Source organism: Podarcis vaucheri, assembly GCF_965113315.1.
Source record: "Podarcis vaucheri genome assembly, chromosome: 7".
Taxonomy (NCBI): domain Eukaryota; kingdom Metazoa; phylum Chordata; class Lepidosauria; order Squamata; family Lacertidae; genus Podarcis; species Podarcis vaucheri.
The window spans coordinates 27,089,316-27,108,562 of record NC_138765.1 but is presented as its reverse complement, the minus strand read 5'-3'; the positions used below and the strand labels follow the sequence as shown (position 1 = coordinate 27,108,562).

The following is a 19,247-nucleotide window of genomic DNA, read 5'->3' as shown; positions in this document are numbered from 1 at the left end:
AGTTACACTGGTGCCTGAAGGCATCATGTTAGTGAACCCTGAGTTAAAAGTTTGGGACATAGTAATGCATTTCTTTATTGGTTGCATTTATCTCCCACCTTTATTTCCATGGAGTCTCAAGGTGGCCCACATGGTTCTCTCCCTCCTCATTTAATCCCCACCGCAACCCTGTGAGGTGGTTTAGGCTGAGAGGTTGTGACTGGCCTAAAGTCGCCCAACAAGCTTCATGGCTGAGTGGGGATTTGAACCCTGGTCTCCCAGGTCCTAGTCTGGCATGCTTAGAAATATCTACCCTCTCCCCCACAACAAAATACAAAAAAAGCCTAATGACCATGGAAATAGAACTCAAAATAGGTCCCTGCTTGGTTCAAACATTTTATTTCATTTTTTGCTGTTGTTCACAAAACACACATCACCAAGTGCCTCAAGTTTAGAACAAAACAAAACAGAACCCTCACATACATCTCCACCCACCAGGCCAAAAGTTACAGAAAACCTAGAAGTCTTTAAATACTCAGTCCCAAACAAAAGCCACACAGCAGAACAGTGTCAAAGAGGGATTCCATTATAAATACAGTGCAATGATTATATACAACTTTTTACAATATTTAAGACAGGACCAGGGACGACGTTGGGCCCAAATAACATGTTAAAGGCCTTGTACATAGGGGGAAGCACTGAAGAATCAAAACAGGCCTCCCTCTTCTCTGAACATATGGTGAATTAAGACTAAAGTTGAGCTGCGATTTCATTGTTGGCACATGCTCAACCCATATTACAATCTAGATTCAGAAACTGGTTAAAAAAACCCAACAACATCCAGTGAAACAGGAACATGGAGAAATAATTATTCTACAAAACAGCCTCCCCCAACCTGGTGCACTCCAAATGTTTTGGACAACAACTGTGCTGGTAGTTCAAAACACCTAGAAGATGCAGGTCTACACCAGACCACGTTTCGAAACAATTGCAGGCAACTGAATGCTGCAGAAATTTGGTATCCCAGAAGGGTTGATGAAGCCCCAAACTCACAACTCATTTTGCTATGTACAAAGTAAAGAACCTCGTCTATGCAAATAAATCACTTAAGACAATTCAGTTCCAAAAGCTTATTTTCAAACAGGTATATAACAGATAGCCCTTAAGTGTCCTTCTGTCGCAGAAAAGGAATGACTACCCCCCCAAAAAAATAGCACTGTGGCATTTCTTACCCAAGGCTTTCATGCCCATTCCCCACCCCCACCCCCACCCCAGCTTTCCAGACAAACCTCAAAATAATCTATACCATATTAAAGCGCTACCAGAGTTTAAAGTGAGGTTGGCAACTGGCAACCCAGTGGTTGAATCCAGGATGAATTCATGCTCTGTGTCCCGTTAATTTGGGAGGGTACTAAGAATTGAACGGTGTTCCACGCAACTGGTGTATTTGGTCACATGATGGTGTGATTTCAAAATGCAAAGTAAGCCCTAATTGGCTGGGCCACCTTAGGATGAAGCCCATCTTTCTTTCTTTCTTTCTTTCTTTCTTTCTTTCTTTCTTTCTTTCTTTCTTTCTTTACAGTAGCTGCAGGGAAGAAACAACTCACTGAAAAAGATAAATAATGTACATGAAATCTTCTCCTCAAAGCACAATTTTCACCCTTTTATGTTTCCCTAATGAATTAGGGAATGGAACACTTTCCAGATATTTTAATGTGCTGTATCAGGAAAAAATGTTTTGCAAAGGAGGGCTGCATTCACTCAACACACTTGTTGTCGTGCAGGGACTGTGTCAAGCTGATCCCTGCTAGTGGAAACAGCAGATATCAGCAGCAGGCCACACAGTCCAAGGCAGCAACTAGTCAGTCTCACTTTCTTGCAATCCACACCTTCACGCTATTGCTTGATTATTCAGTGCTACGACAAACTCCTAGTCCTTACTGAGGTATTGCACTTCCATCCGCCTAGATTTCAACATGGCAAACTGCTGGTGGGGACTGCCATGACATAATGCTCCAACAACAAAACAAGTCTTTGAAAGCAGAAAATTAGCATGCCAGAAGAAAAGGGCAGGCCCACACCCTTAACATCCCATTTTCCACATGCAGGAACTTTTAAAAATAAACACAGGAGAACAATATGTATTATGCAAGTTCCTCCTGCAGCCTGAAGTGCTATAGACCTGATGCAGGTTTGCTGCCCCAGTAAAACTAAGCCTAATTCAGCCATGGAAGAAGTGATCATCAGGAGGCAAACCCATGGCTCAAATCCTATGATTTAAAGACCAGCTTAACTTATTCGTGGAATTTGGTGTCATGCACCATGAGGACAAGGAGTATGTGAGATTGAGGATCTGTTCAAACTGGGATGCAATTTGTGCTTTGAAGATCAGGCAGGCACCAGACATGTTGGTGGATGGCTGTATACCCTCTGCTGTAAGTTCAACTGCCCAGTTCTCCCTGAACAGCTCTCTAGAATGAACGGCACTCATGGTGACAGAGCTCCAATCAAAGTACTACACCTCTAATCCTGGATTCAGAGTAAATGAGGCTGCAAGGAGGAGTGTTTCCAAATCTCCACGGTCAGCACTGTCACTTACCATGAATACCCAAGCAAAATGTTTGGTTCCAAGACTCTTGATTCATTCCACAAAGAAGTTCTCTCTCTCTCTCTCTCTCTCTCTCTCTCTCTCTGTGTGTGTGTGTGTGTGTTATAGACAAAGAGAGAGAGGCAGAGAGAGAGACAAGGAACATTTCAGAGCAGCAGCACCTCCAAAGGCAGCATGTTATTTGGTCAGGAGCATCAGAACAAATGAAACCATTGTTCCCTGAGAAAGTATGCATCCCCTATAGCAGAGATGGGGGACCTGTGGCCATTCCAGATGTTTTGGGATCACCACTCCCACCAGACCCAGACAGCAAGGTCAGTCATCAAGAATGATGCATCTAAATTGCACCCCAACTTTCTCTCATAGATCATCTAGAGAAACTGGATGCTTGGGCTTGATGGTTCATCATGCTGCTATTTTACACTCGCAGCTGACAATGCATGAAGCGAAGGTGGGAAAGCTCCCCACATAATGTGATGTTCAGAGACTTTCACTAAACGTTTCTGGGGAGAAGAGAAAGATGGTATTTTCAGGGACTGGCCTGTGTCTTGTCTAGCTCTGCAAGGACATAAAAAAACAAGAGCTGGCGGGATATCAACTTTTAGAGGGCAATGAACACAGCAAGAAGAACCAGCAAGATTTTGTGCTTGCCAGGCAAATTCTATGCAGCTCCAAAGCTTCCTAGGCTCCTACAGCAATGGGTCCAGCCAAAGGAGCTTCCCTGTTTTATATTTCTTGGTCATGGATGGGACAAGCTTAGGAAAAGGCCTTGCTCGCTCACTTACTAAGCCAAATTAAGGAACTGGACAGCCACCTTTGATACCCAAAGATGACGAGCCCCAATACAATAAGGCTCTGTTAGGCAGGAGGATTTGGTGACAATGGTGAGGTTGAAGATTAAAATTGAACTGAACCAATAAGGCATTGTTGGGGAATCTGCAGTCCTCTCCAGATGTTGGGAGTCCAACAACATCTGGAGGGCCAAAGGTACCCCAATCCCTGCTTTAAGAGTTCCAATCTTTCCAGCTGAGTTCCTCCAACACCTCAAAGAAGTTGAGCTACTTCATCTGGCGATTATGAATGATGAGAGATTACATCCTCTGGTGTACCTAAATTTGGGAGGGGGGCTACAGTGCAGGGATGCGGAACCCTCTGGCCTTCTGAATGTTCCTGGGACTCCAACTCCCATCATCCCTCATCAATAACACTGCTGATCGGGGCTGGTGGGAGTTGGAGTCTGACAACGTCTGGAGGAGTTGACAACTCTAGCGGAAGAAAGAATGCTTTGCCCAAGGCAGAACCGTCTGAAACAAGGAGCAGGGTTCTGCCAAGAAGAAAATGGCTCCATTTCCAAGGATGAGGCTACCCTTGGAAATGAAGAGGACAGATCACTTTGCATGGCTTAAGTCCAAAAAGTGCAGCTTAGCCTCTCCATAGTCGTCTTAGCAAGGCATGTGCACGGCTTACTTAGAACTCAGCCTGCAAAAAATAAGCCAACCTCACGTTCTAGCTACCGTAGGAGACAAAGAAAACCTTCCCCTACCCTCCTGATACAGTAGAGAACCTGTGGTCCTCCCAGTGTTCAACAACAAGTCCCATCAGCCCCAGCCAGCCTGGAATGATGGGAGCTGCAGTCCAACAGGTTCCCCAGCCGTACATTTCAGATTTAGAGTATCACATGGTGCATTCTCAGGAGGAAGCATGCGACCTTGCAGCTTCATACCAGAGTGCACTGGAAAGGAAGTTTCAAGTTTAATCGGCTTCACCAGGATGGGCTTTTAGCTCAGACACATCGTGCCACAGGACTGATACTTGGAGAGGAATCGCAGCAGTAGCAGGAGAGTACCCTGTGCCAAGCAGTTGTTAAAAATATTACTTCTCCCGGCAGATTGGCCCATAATTTCAGGGTGCCAAAGCCAAGGAAAAGGGCTCACTTGCACATCTCCTGCTCCTGGGATTAGCGCAGTTGCTTTGCCAGCCAGAATCACACCTGGTGCTACCGATACGGCCCTAAATGGACCATTTCTGCCTTGGAGAGAAATTGGAGCAAAACAAGGAAGCATCATGGGGTTAAGGTTTCAAGGGTCCCTAGGAAAGTCACAGACATGGGCTATTCTAGCTGCTGGCACCATGAGTGGAGTGGAGGGATAATCATCCAGCTTGCAACCTCTGCAGAAGGAAAAGGGGTGGGAGGGGGGTCCCCCTATGGCAGCTGTTGGCACTTCTCATTGGATTAAAGGGGGGGGAGAGTGTCACGCACAACGTCCACGACGGTTTCAGAAAAGTCTGAGATGAATAAGGATCTCTCGGAGAGCTGCTTGTGGAGGTCTTGGCAGCCAGGTTCCACTGGGCCCAAATGCAAGCAGGTGCTCCAAGGCAGAAAAGCCCCGAGGCTCTGGAGTGGAGGGAATTAGCACCATGAGAAAGGCCTGGGGATCCTGGGGGCTCAGTTCTTTAGCAGGTCGCCCAAGTCGTAGGCCTCAAATAAGTCGCTGACGCCCTCGCCCTCCTCCAGCCCCCACAGGTAGTCCTCTTGGTCGAGGGGAGGGGAGAAGGTGACAAAGGGCCCCACGTCACCATATGAAGCGGAAGGGAGTTGGTCCTCGGTCTGTTGCAGGAGGTGGTGGGGCAGCTCCAGGAAGCCGTCTTCCCCCTCCATCAGGCAGCTGGGCAGCTCAGTCTTCACAGTCTCGACTGGGGAAAGACACAAAGAGAAGGGAGGAGTGGTGGCTGGTACCCACTGGGAGAAGGGCCTTCTCAGTGATGGCTCCGACCTGGTGGAATGCTCTGTCCCATGAAACTAGGGCCCTACAGGATTTAACCTCCTTTCACCGGGCCTGTAAGACAGAGCTATTCCGCCTGGCCTTTAATTTGAACTCAGCCCGATCTTTTATTACCCTTCTCTTCCCTCCCTCTCCCCTTTTATGAAGATTACCCGCTCTGAGACCCCACAGCTAATTCTCCTCTGGCCTCCTAGCTGGCCCAAGTAGGACCAATTTAGCCAGGGATTATCTAATTGATTTTTGAATTTTATTGTTATTCATGTTTTTATACTGTGTTTTATGCTGCTTTTACAATTAAGTGTTTTAAATTTGTTTTTTAGCCGCCCTGAGCCCAGTTTTTGAACCGGGAAGGGCGGGGTATAAATAAAAAAATATTATTATTATTATTATTATTATTGGGAGGAGCAGAAGGCAGGGAGCCCCAACAGTTTCAAGGGGTTGGAACAATGCCCCTATGAGGAAGGGTCGCAGCACTTGGGGCTTTTTTAGGCAAGAGGTGACATGAGAAAAGTTTATACAATTGTGCATTGCATGGAGAAAATGGGGAGCGAAAAGGCTTTCTCCCTCTCTCAAGACACTCGTGGACATCCAGTGAAGCTGAAGATTCAGGACAGATAAAAGTCCTTCTTTCTGCAGCACATAAATGATGGCACTTCCTCCCACAACAGGCAAGGATGGCCACCAACTTGGATGGAGGATCAGACTAATACACAGGAGGACAAGTTCATGGCTATGGACTATGATGGCTATGTTCTGTCTCCACGATCGGAGGCAGTAATTGTCATGGGCCAGTAGTCAGCCTTACCTGCTGAACAGCAGCCTGAAGGGGGAGAAGGCAGAGTGACTCCACCAGCAGCTGATCAGCCTTCAAGGACTCAGAGAAGGCACTGCTGAGAACCAGCTGGCTTCAGCCTTCTGAAGCAGAGCTTACAGCAACAGTCAGACGCTGGAATGCTTGTAGTTCCCGGCCCTACCTTGCTGCTTCCTGCTCTCCATCTGGACCCTTGGCTCTGTGTTATTCCCTGATCTGTAGACTGTCTGACTTTATATGCGGATTCTGCTATCAGGCAAGAGTTCCTTGGAGACTCCTAACCCATCTCCTTGCCTTGTCTTGTTTAGCAGTTTCAGGAGCTGCTGTTTAAATTCCTCACAAGGCTCTGGGGTGGTGCGAGAGTGCAGGGCATTGTAGGAAACGAAAAAGGTGGCCACAAGACCCAACTACTGGGTACTGCTGCCGGGTTAAGCAGGAAGGGACCCAAGGAAGGATGCTTTGGCCCAGGGTGCTCTGCCCTGAGACAAGCAAGCAAGCCAGTTTGGGGAGTATTGCTGGAAAGGAGGGGGTCCTGCAGAGACACCTTGCAGAAACCAAAATACAATCCACTGGTGCAAAAGTGCCAAGGCATTGGTTATCCAGACCCCTGAGATTTTACCTTTCACTGTTGGGGGGTTGCTGCTCTCCTGGGGTGCTGGAGCAGGAGCAGGGAAGCTGCCTTCCTTGGCTGGGCTCTCCTCCAGGATTTCCTCAGGACAGAGGTATACCTCAATGGGGCCGTTGTTGCTTTTCAGATGCAGCTGGACGTTCTCCTGGCCAGAAAAGAGGAAAGCGGTGTGAGACTAGAGAACAACCTGTCACCTACCAAGCCAAACACAACTCACTGAGATCTGGGGCAGAGGCTAGGAAGGTAAGCTATCACACACACCCCTCCCCCAGGAGGCCACATTACATGGGGAAGGCTTCAATACCCAGGAAGAAGCTGCTAGTCAGAGTGGACAACATTAGGGTAGTTGGACAAATAGGCAGTTCAAGGCAGTTTCCTATGTTCTACCAGGCTACGTTTTACTTAGGCAACAGGGCCCTACCAAGCTGTCAATGACATGGTAATAGGGTCCATGCCGCAATGTAGGAAAGCATCATTATTCTGATATTGCATTTACGGAAGGGAGGAGGAGAAACTGAGGCTGAAATAAAAGTGGCATGCCTATGGGTCACCTTGTAAGTTCATGACAGAGGTGGGATTTGAACCCAGGACTTCCTGATGCACAGAGGAGTCTCTTAGCCACTAATGCTATGCTAGCTCTCATCTTGTGAAGCCACTGTTTGAGTTACAAGAAAGGAGATTCCAGCTAAACATCAGGAAGAACTTTCTGACAGTAAGTGGAATGGACTTCCTCGGGAGGTGGTGGACTCTTCCCTCATTGGAGGTTTCCGAGCAGAGGCTGGCTGGCCACCTGTCACAGATGCTTTAGTAGAGATTTCTGCATTACAGGGGGTTGGACTAGATGACCCACAGGGTACCTTGCAACTCTACAATTCTAGTATTCTAATGCTACCAAGAGGCAGGCAAAAAAACAGGAGCCAGTGGGGACCATCAACTTGGATGGTTTGAAAAAAGGGCTTAACGAGTATTGTTGGCAGGGACATCCCAAAGGCCTTTAGAGACGTATTTTTATATGCAACGGCTGCAGCCCAGACTTTGGTGGCAAAGGCGTGGAAGGAAGAAGCCCCGACAATAACAGACTGGCATAATAAACTACAAGAATTTGCTGAAATGGAGCAGTTGACAAATAGCCTGAGAGGAAATTCAAAACAAAAATTTATGGAAAAATGGGATAGATATAAGATATATGTTCAAAAATATAGTAAAGGTTCGCTATCTATGCTAGCATTCGATTGACGTTGGAGAGAAATTGAGTTGAGAAACAAGATTAAGGGTATATATTGATATAGGAATGTATTAGATAAAATGTAAAGAAATATACAATAATAAGAGTGCATTCATTTGTTAAAAAAATATATACGACGAGACTGACAGGAAGTCCGTAGTGTTGGTACAAATATTATTTTGAAATGGCTTTATGTCCTTTTTTCTTTTTTCTATCTTTAGGTACATAAATTTGGTATATAAACTTTGTATGCATGTTGGAAATTATATTATATTATAATATGCCCTGTAATATAATATGATATTACATATAATATGATATGTAATATAATATGATGTTATAATATAATATAATTAATATAATAACGTGACATGAGAACGTTAATAAAAGAAAGAAAATAGGGCTTAACAAATTCATAAAGGATAAGGCAATTGATGGCTACTGGCCCTGAGGGATATCTCTAGCCCCACAGCTGGAGGCAGGATGCTTCTGAATATCAGTTGCTGGAAACTGCTCAGGTCTGCCGGAGGGCTTTCCCATGGGCAACTGGTGGGGCCACTGAAGATAAGATGCTGGACTAGATGGGACATTGGTCTGATCCAGCACGCTCTTCTTACATTATTTATACTCTTGCCCCACAACCCAGTCTTGCAGTCTCACCTCGCAAACATCTGGCACCTCCAGCCGGGTTTCTGGTGGGGCTCTGACCACAATCACCGTCTGCTCGTTGAAGTTGCTGATGGCACGGATATCCTGATACGTGACATATGCTAGCGTAGGGCAGGGCAGAAGTTAAAGAAAACACCAGGCACCCATACCCAGAATCAGCTCAGGCAGAGGTAAGCCAACATGATGTTCTCTAGATGTAACGTGACTCCAACTCCCATCATGCCTGGCAATGCATCAGGGAGTACTAGCAGGAGAGTGACACAGTGATCTGTGGGCACCTGTACCAGCCAGGAGGCAAGAAACAAGAGGCAGGGGAAGCTTCAGTGCTGGAGGGTGGAGCACAAGATGGGTCGGAAGACAAGGAAGCGGCAGATCAGGCAAGTGAAGGGCCAGGTGCTTCCCCACCCTCTCCTGCACCACTGTCCCTAGAACCAGGAGGGAACTGAAAAGAGAGGAGCAGAGGAAGTTGCCACACAGGCACAGTCTCTGGCTGCATGCATGCAGCCCACCGGGGGAAGATATATAAACTGGTGGAGGGGAGTGGACCCATGTTGATGCTACTGCTCTATAGAGTGAGGACCCGGGAATAACTGGATTGGGGTGCATAGGTATCCAGAGCTGTAGAAGTGACTGTGTTATCTTTGACAATAAAGGCTTAATCCACGCGACGGTCACCTCCAGATAAGATTATTGTAACTCGCTCTACGTGGGGCTGCCCTTGAGACTGACCCAGAAACTCCAGCGGGTGCAGAATGCCGCAGCGAGACTCCTTATGGGGTCCTCGCTGCGAGATCACATTCACCCAGTGCTATACCAGCTGCACTGGCTCCCAGTGGAGTACAGGATCAGGTTTAAGGTGCTGGTTTTAACCTTTAAAGCCCTATACGGCCTAAGACCCTTGTACCCTACGGGACCTTCCTCTTCCACAGAGGAACTTACGATCTTCAAACAAAAACATCTTGAAGGTCCCAGGCCACAGAGAGGTTAGGCTGGCCTCAACCAGAGCCAGGGCTTTTTCAGCGGTGGCTCCAATCTGGTGGAACACTCTGCCACAAGAGATTAGGGCCCTGCGGGACTTGACATCTTTCCGAAGGGCCTGCAAGACAGAGCTGTTCCGCCAAGCCTTTGGCCAGGGCACAGCCTGACTCCCTCCTTTGGCAATCTTCACAGAACTCGAGCCCAATGGCTGCCATCAATTTGATTTGAAGTAATTTTTTAATGAAATGATTTTAGAATGTTGTATTCTTTTATTGTTGTTAGCCGCCCTGAGCCCGGCCTCGGCTGGGGAGGGCAGGATATAAATAAAAATTTATTATTATTATTATTATTGACCATCTGCCATGAGTATTCTTTTGGCTGGGAAGCACCCTTGACGCCATGCTATCTGGGGCTGATGGAAGCTGGAATCCAACAATTCTCATGAGAGCCACATTGAGCCGCATTGTTCACTGAGGACAGAAGCCAGCTCTCCAGACTCCCACCCAACTTCTCCAGAACCTGCCGGCCCTCTAAAGGATATCTCTGATTTGTTTCTTCATCTGTCAGGTGCTTCAGCTGAAGTGTGCACTCGTGGATGAGCTTGTCCAGCATCCTCTCAGTCTTGGAGAGCTCCGTCAGCTCCTGCCGCAATGCCTGCTGCTTCGTTGCCACAGAGGAGTCCTCAAAAATCCCTGTTCCCCTGGGTAGCAAATAAAAAGATACACTGAATGAGCGCAGAATTGCACTTTGCTGCATTCAAACGAGAACTTTATCATTATTTTAATTTCTTCAACAGGATTTATTATATACCACTTCATCGTCAATAGCTCTAAGCAGTTTACATAGAAAGTGTGTTAGAACCAGTATAGTCGTACCTTGGTTTTCGAACAGCTCAGTTCTCGAGAGTTTTTGGCTCCCGAACGCCGCAAACCCGGAAATGACTGTTCCGGTTTGCGAACCATTTTTGGAAGCTGAACGTCCAATAGGGCTTCCGCAGCTTCCAATTGGCTGCAGGAGTTTCCTGCAGCCAATCTGAAGCTGCACTTTGATTTTCGAACGTTTTGGAAGTTGAACAGATTTCCGGAATGGATTCTGTTCGACTTCCAAGGTACGACTGTAATTAAAAAGAAGTTAAAACTTGGATCTTCTGCAGCTTTCACTAAAGAGACAAATGGTATGGACAGTGCCGCTGGTAGAGAAATTGGCCAAACGCATTAAAGTCCTGAATGGGACTTGGGACTTTTCTCCCTCTCTTGGCAAGTGTCCATTCTGCTTTACGCCAATGACCTAGTTGTGTGCTCTCTTTGAACAAAACTGGACTTAGAAGGATGTTGGTCAAATTTGGTCAACTGTGTAAAAAAAGAAAAAGAAAAGAACACCTAAAAGTAAATTATGTCCAAACCAAGGTTGCCGTATTGGGTGAAACTTGGATGACTACTGAAATATGGCATCTGTTGATAACTTTCTCAAACGACAGCACCACCACATACTCACAAAACAATTATGGTGTAATGTATTCCCCTAATGATGTTTCTAGCCCTTTTGGGGAGAAAGGGGAGGGTTATTATTCTTGTCCCTATCGTATCCTGCCAACCTCACTGCGCAAGGCTGCAATTCCCTTAGCTGTCATTTTTCACCAGGGGTCCAGCAGCTAAGGCACTGGGCAGCGTGGGTCTGCTCCCAGTTCCCCAACACACTTACATCCATTGAATGTTGTTTTTGGATTTCTTCCGAATGAGCTGAATCCCCTCCAGGACATTGGTGATATCGTAGATGCGCCGCTTCTGGACATCCAGCACCTCGGCAGCCCGGTTCAGGTCCAACACACCATCCTCTGACTCGCTGAGCAAGTGGATGAACTTCTTAGTTAGCAGGCCCAGCGACGTGTCGTAGCGGGTCTTCTCCCCAGGTGACTTAGGGGCTAAAAATGCAAAAGAGAAGATTTGCCATAGCCTGCACACAGAATTCTTGTAACTGAATTCTTGTAAATTTTGACAGGGCCCTGGTAGCTTCCCATTGAGATGTAGTGCGACTCATGCAACAAGCTGGCAATTAATATACACAGAACAATAATTATACATACTTTATCAACCTTCTGAGAAAAATGCAAAACATTAAACAAAGCCACAGAGACTTGCGAACTACCCAACCTAAGATGAACCTAAGCATCCCATTGAGATGTGGCAGGAGAGAATATAAACCCTTTCCTTTTAAAATGGGACAAGCTCTGCTGCTGCTTCAAGCTACAATGAGCCTCTCGCTCGACCCTTCTGAGTCCTATAAAATGTCCCAATGGGAAGGACAGTTGTATGTGGAGAGGGAAAGGCAGCTGCCCCTCACTCACTGCCCAATAGCCCGACTCTGCGAAAGCAACTTCCTGAGATCTGCCAAGATCTAAGCCGCTTGTGTGCTACAAGAAAGTAATGCAAGACTTCCCTGACTCAACGCTGGCAGATGGCATCTCCTCACTTTTTTTGGAAAGTGCCCTCTATCTAGTTGCCCAAGGAAGGAGTGCTTGCTTTCCCCGTTTGCTTGCTCCTTTGTCATCGCTGCCTCCTCTTCCTTCTGCTACGGATGGGAAGGGAAGTGCCTTTCAACAGAGAGACGCCGAGGAAAGAGCGCTGCAATTTCCCTGCCAGGTGCAAAATCACAGCAGGGGCGGGGCTAGGTGGGAAATGGTAGCTTGCGGGGAGCAGCCAAACATCTACTTGCTGCCATACACTGGAGTGACCTGCACCTGCAGGCATAAATCTGCATCTGAGTTACTACAGACCAGAGATTCTAACAGCCTAATTTAGACAAGGGGTGGGGGAAACCAGCTTTCTGTTATCCCTGTTATTAAACAGCCACAAACCACCCGCCAATCCACCTGTAGGTTTTGATCTCTCTTCTTCCACACCCTGCGGTGACATATACTAGCGTTCTTCATCTCAGGGTCGTGGGTTCGAGCCTCACATTGGGCAAAAGAGTCCTGCACTGCAGAGGGTTGAACTAGATGACCCTCAGGGTCACTTCCAACTCTACAATTCTATGATTTGCAATACAGTACAGCCACATGTGTGTTAAAAAGTGACTTTGTACACTGAGTTACCTTTTTCTATTTCATCAGTACATACACATTTAGCTTCTCAGCTTTCTGGGACGCTGCCCACATGACTTCCAAGCTAATCAGTCATAAGGGCTAGAAACTTGATTTTTAGATGTTAAAAAATGGCAACTAAAAATAAAAGAATGCAACCTTTTCTCCACCCAGGACTTCTGCTTCCACTTACTTTTGGGACTGGGGATGTGTGGAAGCGTCCTTCCTTTGCCCTTTGGGGTTCGGAACTCTGGGATGCACTGCTGGCCTGTTCCTTCCAGATCCAGCTTCCTTTTGGCCTAGAAAGAAGGGAGAGAAAGATTGCCATGGCTAAGTTACCAACAGGAGCTCAAAGAACAGGTAAAAGGCAAAAGGTAAAAGACCCCTGGACAGTTAAGTCCAATCAAAGCTGGCTATGGGGTGCCGCGCTCATATCGCTTCAGGCTGAGGAAGCCAGCGTTTGTCCACAGACAGCTTTCTGGGTCATGCGACCAGAATGACTGAGCTGCGTCTGGTGCAACAGGACACTGTGACAGAAACCAGTGTGCACAGAAACTCCGTTCACCTTCCCACCACAGTGGTACCTATTTATCTACTTGCACTTCCGAACTGCTAGGTTGGCAGGAGCTGGGACAGAGCAACGGGACCTCACCACCATCGTGTGGATTTGAACTGCCGACCTTCTGATCAGCAAGCCCAAGACGCTCAGTGGTTTGGACCACAGCACCACCAGCGTCCCTTGGCCTCAAAGAACAGAACAGGGCACAAGCAAACAGGTGGCCACTAACAAACGTAGGGGACAAAACAATCAGCTTGGCGTTGCTGAGTTAAAGAACATCTGCAGTGGGAAACCATACCACTGTCTCTATTTGGACCCAAATGAGTAGAGTTGAACTTCTTGATGATTAGAGCCTTGGGGAAGAGCCCTCTCTGCAGCTCAATGGCAGAGAAAGTACAATGCCTGCAAAGGGTTCCAGGTTCAATCCCTGGCATCTCCAGGTAGGGCTGGGAGTCTCCTCTGCCTGGAGAGCCACTGCCCGTCAGTGTGAACTATACTGACCGAAACAATACTGGCCAAGTGGTCTGACCTGGTGTATGGCAGATTCCTAATTTAAGAGCAGCCCATTGGAGCTTCTCTCTGGTTTTCCTCTGTTCAAGTATGACCACATTTCAGACAGTTATAGGTAAAGGTAAAGGGACCCCTGACCATTAGGTCCAGTCGTGGCCGACTCTGGGGTTGTGGTGCTCATCTTGCTTTATTGGCCGAGGGAGCCGACGTACAGCTTCCGGGTCATGTGGCCAGCATGACTAAGCCACTTCTGGCGAACCAGAGCAGCGCACGGAAACGCCGTTTACCTTTCCACTGGAGCAGTACCTATTTATCTACTTGCACTTTGATGTGCTTTTGAACTGCTAGGTTGGCAGGAGCAGGGACCGAGAAACGGGAGCTCACCCCATCGCAGGGATTTGAACCGCCGACCTTCTGATCAGCAAGTCCTAGGCTCTGTGGTTTAACCCACAGCGTCACCCGTGTCCCTTCAGACTGTTAGCTGCTGTGAAAATAGTTCATAGAAAAGTGGGGCAGAAATACAGTGAGATAATAGAATAATTCAACAAAAGACACCTGCGTCATAAGAACATGAGCCAGGCCTGCTTATGCAGGTCAGCTTCCTGTCCTCACAGCGGCCAACTGGATGCCAGTGGGAAGCCTGCAAGCTGGGCATGAGCACAACATCAATCTGTCCACCTGCAATTTCCAGCAATGTAATGCCTCTGAGAGTGGAGGAAGAACATAGCCCTAATGGCCAGTAGCCACCGAAAGCCTTTTCCTCCAGGTATTTGTCTAATATTGTTTTAAAGCCATCAAAGTTGGTGGCCATTGCTGCCTCTTGTGGAAGTGAGTTCCACAGTTAACTGCGCTGCAAGAAAAAGTACTTTTTAAAAAAATCTGCCCTGGCTCTTCTAACTTCCAGCCTCATTGGATGTCTACAAGTTCCAGTGACAGAGGGCGTGGGGGGGGAGAATTCTATCCACTTTCTTCATGCCATGCATAACTCTATAAACTTCTATCGTGGTTTAAAGCTGGCATGCAAATCCTCACGTTTTGAAGCTGTTAACCATAGTTTCCTAATTATGGTTAAGAGCAACTGCTTGGCTCGTTTCCTCGCTTGTGTAGAACAAGGCAGCTGCTTGCAGGTACATGCTGATTGTTCATATTCTAGTTCATTAAGCCATGGTTCATGGTTCAAACCAAAACAGGGCTTCCTCTGCTGATCTCAGTGCATGGACAGGCCTAGTTCATTTTGTTAACCAGGCCAAGGACAGAAAAGGGGAAGAAGAAATTCACTCCTGCTGCCCTTCTCACTCAGTGTTAGATATTAGCCAGGTGCCAGGCGCTTTTTGCAACTGGTATGGGACTATGTGGAGATTTCTGGGTGCCGGGTTCGCAACCACAGTTTTAAAACCTCTGCTTTAATACCATTTCCACTGTGTCTATTTCTCCTCCTTGCATACTGGAACAAGTGAATTATTGAAAGAGCAAGTAGCAAGCAATGTACCCGAGATCATAGAACTGTAGCACTGGAAGGGCCCAAGAGGGCCTTGCTGTCGCAACCATAACCTAGCTTATATACCTGAGTTTCAACCACTGGCTCCACCACTTGTCGACAACCCATTGGAAAAGTTGCCTTGAGACATACATGCCACGGGCTGTACGTTCTTATTATCAAAGAACACAAGTGGTTCAAGAATACAGTGTTTCTCTTGAGAGATGTTTGCTACCAACCTGGCTAGCAGCCAAAGCAAAGGGAAAAGGCCTGATCTTATCAGGGCAGGCTTTAGGACTGACTGCTTGATGGATTGTTACATGTTTCTATATGACTTTCAGCCCAACCCTGCAGAGAAACATGTCTGCTGAAACAGCAGGTTTTTTTGGGGGGTGGGGTGGGGGTGGAGAGTGGGAGGTCAGAGCAGCTTTGCTGCAAGTTTCTGCCAGTGAACATAGGTAAAGGGTCCCCGTCATAACAAGGTGGTAGTCAAGCAGTTCAAGATGAGAGACACCTATGGAAATACGGCAAAAGACACCAAGTCGGACCAGCTGAAGTTGCTAGCAGCAGATCTTAAATGCTGAAGCAGGTTGCTACTAGCGAGTTTTAAGTTCAAAGAGAACACAACGCACCTTGTTGAGCAAAAGGAAGGGAGACATTTCCTTTAGCGTTCCTACAAAGAAGAGTAGCACTAATTCCCAGCTTGCAGCAACTAGCTGATTCTACTGGTCTGAGGCAACCTAATTATTATACCACATTGGAGAGGGACCAATTTAAATAGAAAGCAAGCAGACACCTGGCTGCTGCTATTAGTATTGGGGTGAGGGTGGAGTTTGGTTTTCCAGTGGGGGAATCCCAATGGGGGAATTGCCAAAAAAAAAAAGGAGGGGGAGAACAGACAGAGAAGAGAGGAAATGCAACAAGGATGAATGTGTACAATGAGTCCATGAGGCTTAGAAGGTACAGAGAGCACAGAAATATGACTTTTTGCTATTTTGGCAAAGGAAGTTACCATGAGCAGAAGGGCAGTTGCAACAGCTAGCATGTTGCAAAACACGCCTGGCACCAGGCTAATTTCTAACACTGGTTAAAAGACCTTTGTGACGCTAGCACGGCAGGGCCAGGTCTACCAACAAAGACTGTGTGAGACAGCCAGTGTGGTGTAGTGGTTAGAGGGTCGGCCTGGGAGAACAGGGTTCAAATCCCCACTCAGCCATGAAGCTCACTGGGTGAGCTTGAACCACTCACCGCCTCTCGGCCTAATCTACCTCACAGGGCTGTCGTGGGGGGCTTAAAGGAGATGGGGGAGAACCATGTTTGCCTCCTAGAGCTCTGCAGAGATGGAAATGTAACTGAAGCAAGCAAACAAAGCATTTTCTCTAGTACCAGAGAGAGGTTGAATCAAGACATAGAATTTACAGTCGTTATAAAGGCAGGTTCTGAAATCTCACAGCTGCTCAGCTAAGGGCTGGCCACCGAAAAGATGAAGAAAGGGTCCGCAGGCATGAACCCCAACTTATGGGAGGACACCTGTCCTTAACCGCATTCAAAATGCAAGCAGCAGCAATATGCAAAGACGGCCGACAGGAAAAATAAGGGCAGGCAGCAGTGGCCCAAGTCAGCCAACTCCCCTATCGCTTCCTGCCCACTTCCTGCCTAGCAGCCAGACTGCTCCCATGCTGCCTGCCCTTCTCCTCAAGTGCTTCCTCCCTGCTACTGGATCACTCGGCCCAATGGGAGCCATGGGAGCAGAGAACAGGGCAAGCCAGTCCCTGGGAGGAAGATGGAGCAAAGTGGCTACTGAGTGCCTTGTTCTCTATGACTTATAGACTCTTCTAAAGCCATTCAAGGGAGCAGCCATGCCCACATCTTTGAGGCAGTATGCACTGTGTGAAAAAGATACCCCCTTTCTCTGTCCTGAATCTTCCAGCGTTCAGGTTCACTGTGATATATATATTTTTATGACACAGCGGTATATAATTTATATATATATATATATACACACACACATGCAAATAAATGGATATAACCAACCCTGTGATACAGGTTAGGCTGAGAGATGGTGACTGGTCCAAGATCACCCAGTGAGTTTCGTGGCCAAGTTGAGATTCGAACCCTGGTCTCCCAGGTCAAAGTGCAATACTTTAACCCCTACACAACACCAGATTTGCTTTTCTCAATCCAGTACAACTAGTGCCACTGGCTAAAGTTCCCTCTTCTGTAGAAGCCTTTAAAAGACACAGGAATTCTGACTTGGCTCTGCAATATGTTCGGCTTATCATGTGCACCAGCTCCCCAGTGTTCTGGGGACCCACATTTGCCACTGTTTTGTCTTACGCAGGGATCAGCAAACTTTTTCAGCAGGGGGACGAGCCACTGTCCCTCAGACCTTGTGGGGGGCCAGACTATATTTGGGGCAGGGGGAGAACAAATGCCTATGCCCCACAAATAACCCAGAGATGCATTTTAAATAAAAGCACACATTCTACTCATGTAAAACACGCCGATTCCCAGACTGTTTGTGGGCCGGATTTAGAAGGCGATTGGGCCGGATCCGGCCCCCAGGCCTTAGTTTGCCTACCCATGTCTTGCAGTTTCAGAGAGAAATTAGCTATAGGGCAGCATTTGATTCCTGCAAAATTCGTTTCCTTTTCTTTTAAAAAAGGGTCAAGACTCTAGCATGGTTGTAGTGAAGAATGCACACACACAATAGTGTCCCGAGTCTACAGGTCAGGCTTGTGTGTTCTGCATGGATACACGGTGCAGCTTTCAGTTAACATTGTCTTCGATGTACACAGAGAGGGCTAGACAAAAAACACACAAAACTAAATATAATAATTCCTCCTGCCGCCAGGATGGATATTTGGCTCTTTTCTCTATGTTTTGAAAAGAAATCCTAATATTTAAAATAAAGTATGCACAGAGGTTTCTGCACAAGCGGGCTTGCAGATTTCTTTATATCACTTTGGTTTGAACACAGCGAACCGAGATACGGATATCCTCCTCTTTTTCATTCAGCAAGTCCCTGTGGGCACCCATATGGTTAAACCCAGCTGTACGGGAAACACCTGCCAAAGCAAACAGCATCACCCCAAGCAGCAGAATCCACTGTACCACCTTCTCCTGCTTGCCTTTTAAAAAAAACCAAGCCTGGCAGATCAGAGCCAAGGAGGGTTCTCTGGGGTCTCAACGCTTTCTGCTCCCTCTGCTCCCCATGCGGTGCATCTGTCAGCCACAAACTTGCAGGCCGCAGAGCAACAGGTGGCTTTGACAGGGCAGACAATCCGGGGAGGGGTCCAGTAGCCCGCCAAGTCAAGATGCCAACCCTCCTCCCACAGTGCAAGGCGAGACAAATGGGCTCTGTGCTTCTCTTGTTCTCTCTCACACTCAGAGAGAGATAGAAAGATGCTTTTGCAAAGTTATTCTGCTCCCCTCCCCGCCTCCTGCCACCCGCTAGTCTCTGATAGCCAGGGGAGAGAAATGCATATTATCTGCGAACAAGCGAGGCCCTGCTGCAAACGGCTGCATTTTAAAAAAACCAATCAATTAATAAAAGTATTGATCTACCCTCCCTCTCACAAAACATCAAGGCTTCATACAGCAACGTAAAAAACCTTTAAAAGCCAATGAAGACCAACAAAATGACCAGTTACCCAAAAACAAAATTTGACAACTGCGTTGGCTGGTCAGCTTTTCTTTTTCTTTTTTAAGTCTTCAAGACACCTGAAAGTGCTTGAATCAATGCAGGGACATCAAGGGCTGCTCTAGTGGGTTCCCAGCTTCTATATCTGAGTTTCTAGCACTGTTTCCAATTCTGCAATTTGATGACCCCACGGCGGCCTCCTCTGGACTCTAGGATGCTCCTGCCAGTATGATTTTTATAGAAGGTGAAAAAGAGGGAAGGTGGTCAGACCCTGGCTAAACATTACACACCCCAGAGA

At 47.1% G+C, this 19,247-nt stretch overlaps 1 protein-coding gene across 1 annotated transcript in view; it reads right to left on the bottom strand.

Annotated features, from left to right (window-relative positions):
• Positions 1-362: 362 nt before the first annotated feature.
• The window catches only part of E2F2 (E2F transcription factor 2), a 38,973-nt gene continuing 20,088 nt past the window's right edge, over positions 363-19,247 (bottom strand). The window contains exons 2-7 of the mRNA XM_082231792.1: positions 12,954-13,059; positions 11,383-11,602; positions 10,223-10,381; positions 8,695-8,809; positions 6,801-6,954; positions 363-5,281 (exon numbers count right to left, since the gene is read on the bottom strand). Of these exons, the coding sequence (XP_082087918.1) occupies positions 5,034-5,281; positions 6,801-6,954; positions 8,695-8,809; positions 10,223-10,381; positions 11,383-11,602; positions 12,954-13,059 (1,002 nt within the window). The 3' untranslated portion in view covers positions 363-5,033. The remainder of the gene's footprint in view (positions 5,282-6,800; positions 6,955-8,694; positions 8,810-10,222; positions 10,382-11,382; positions 11,603-12,953; positions 13,060-19,247) is intronic.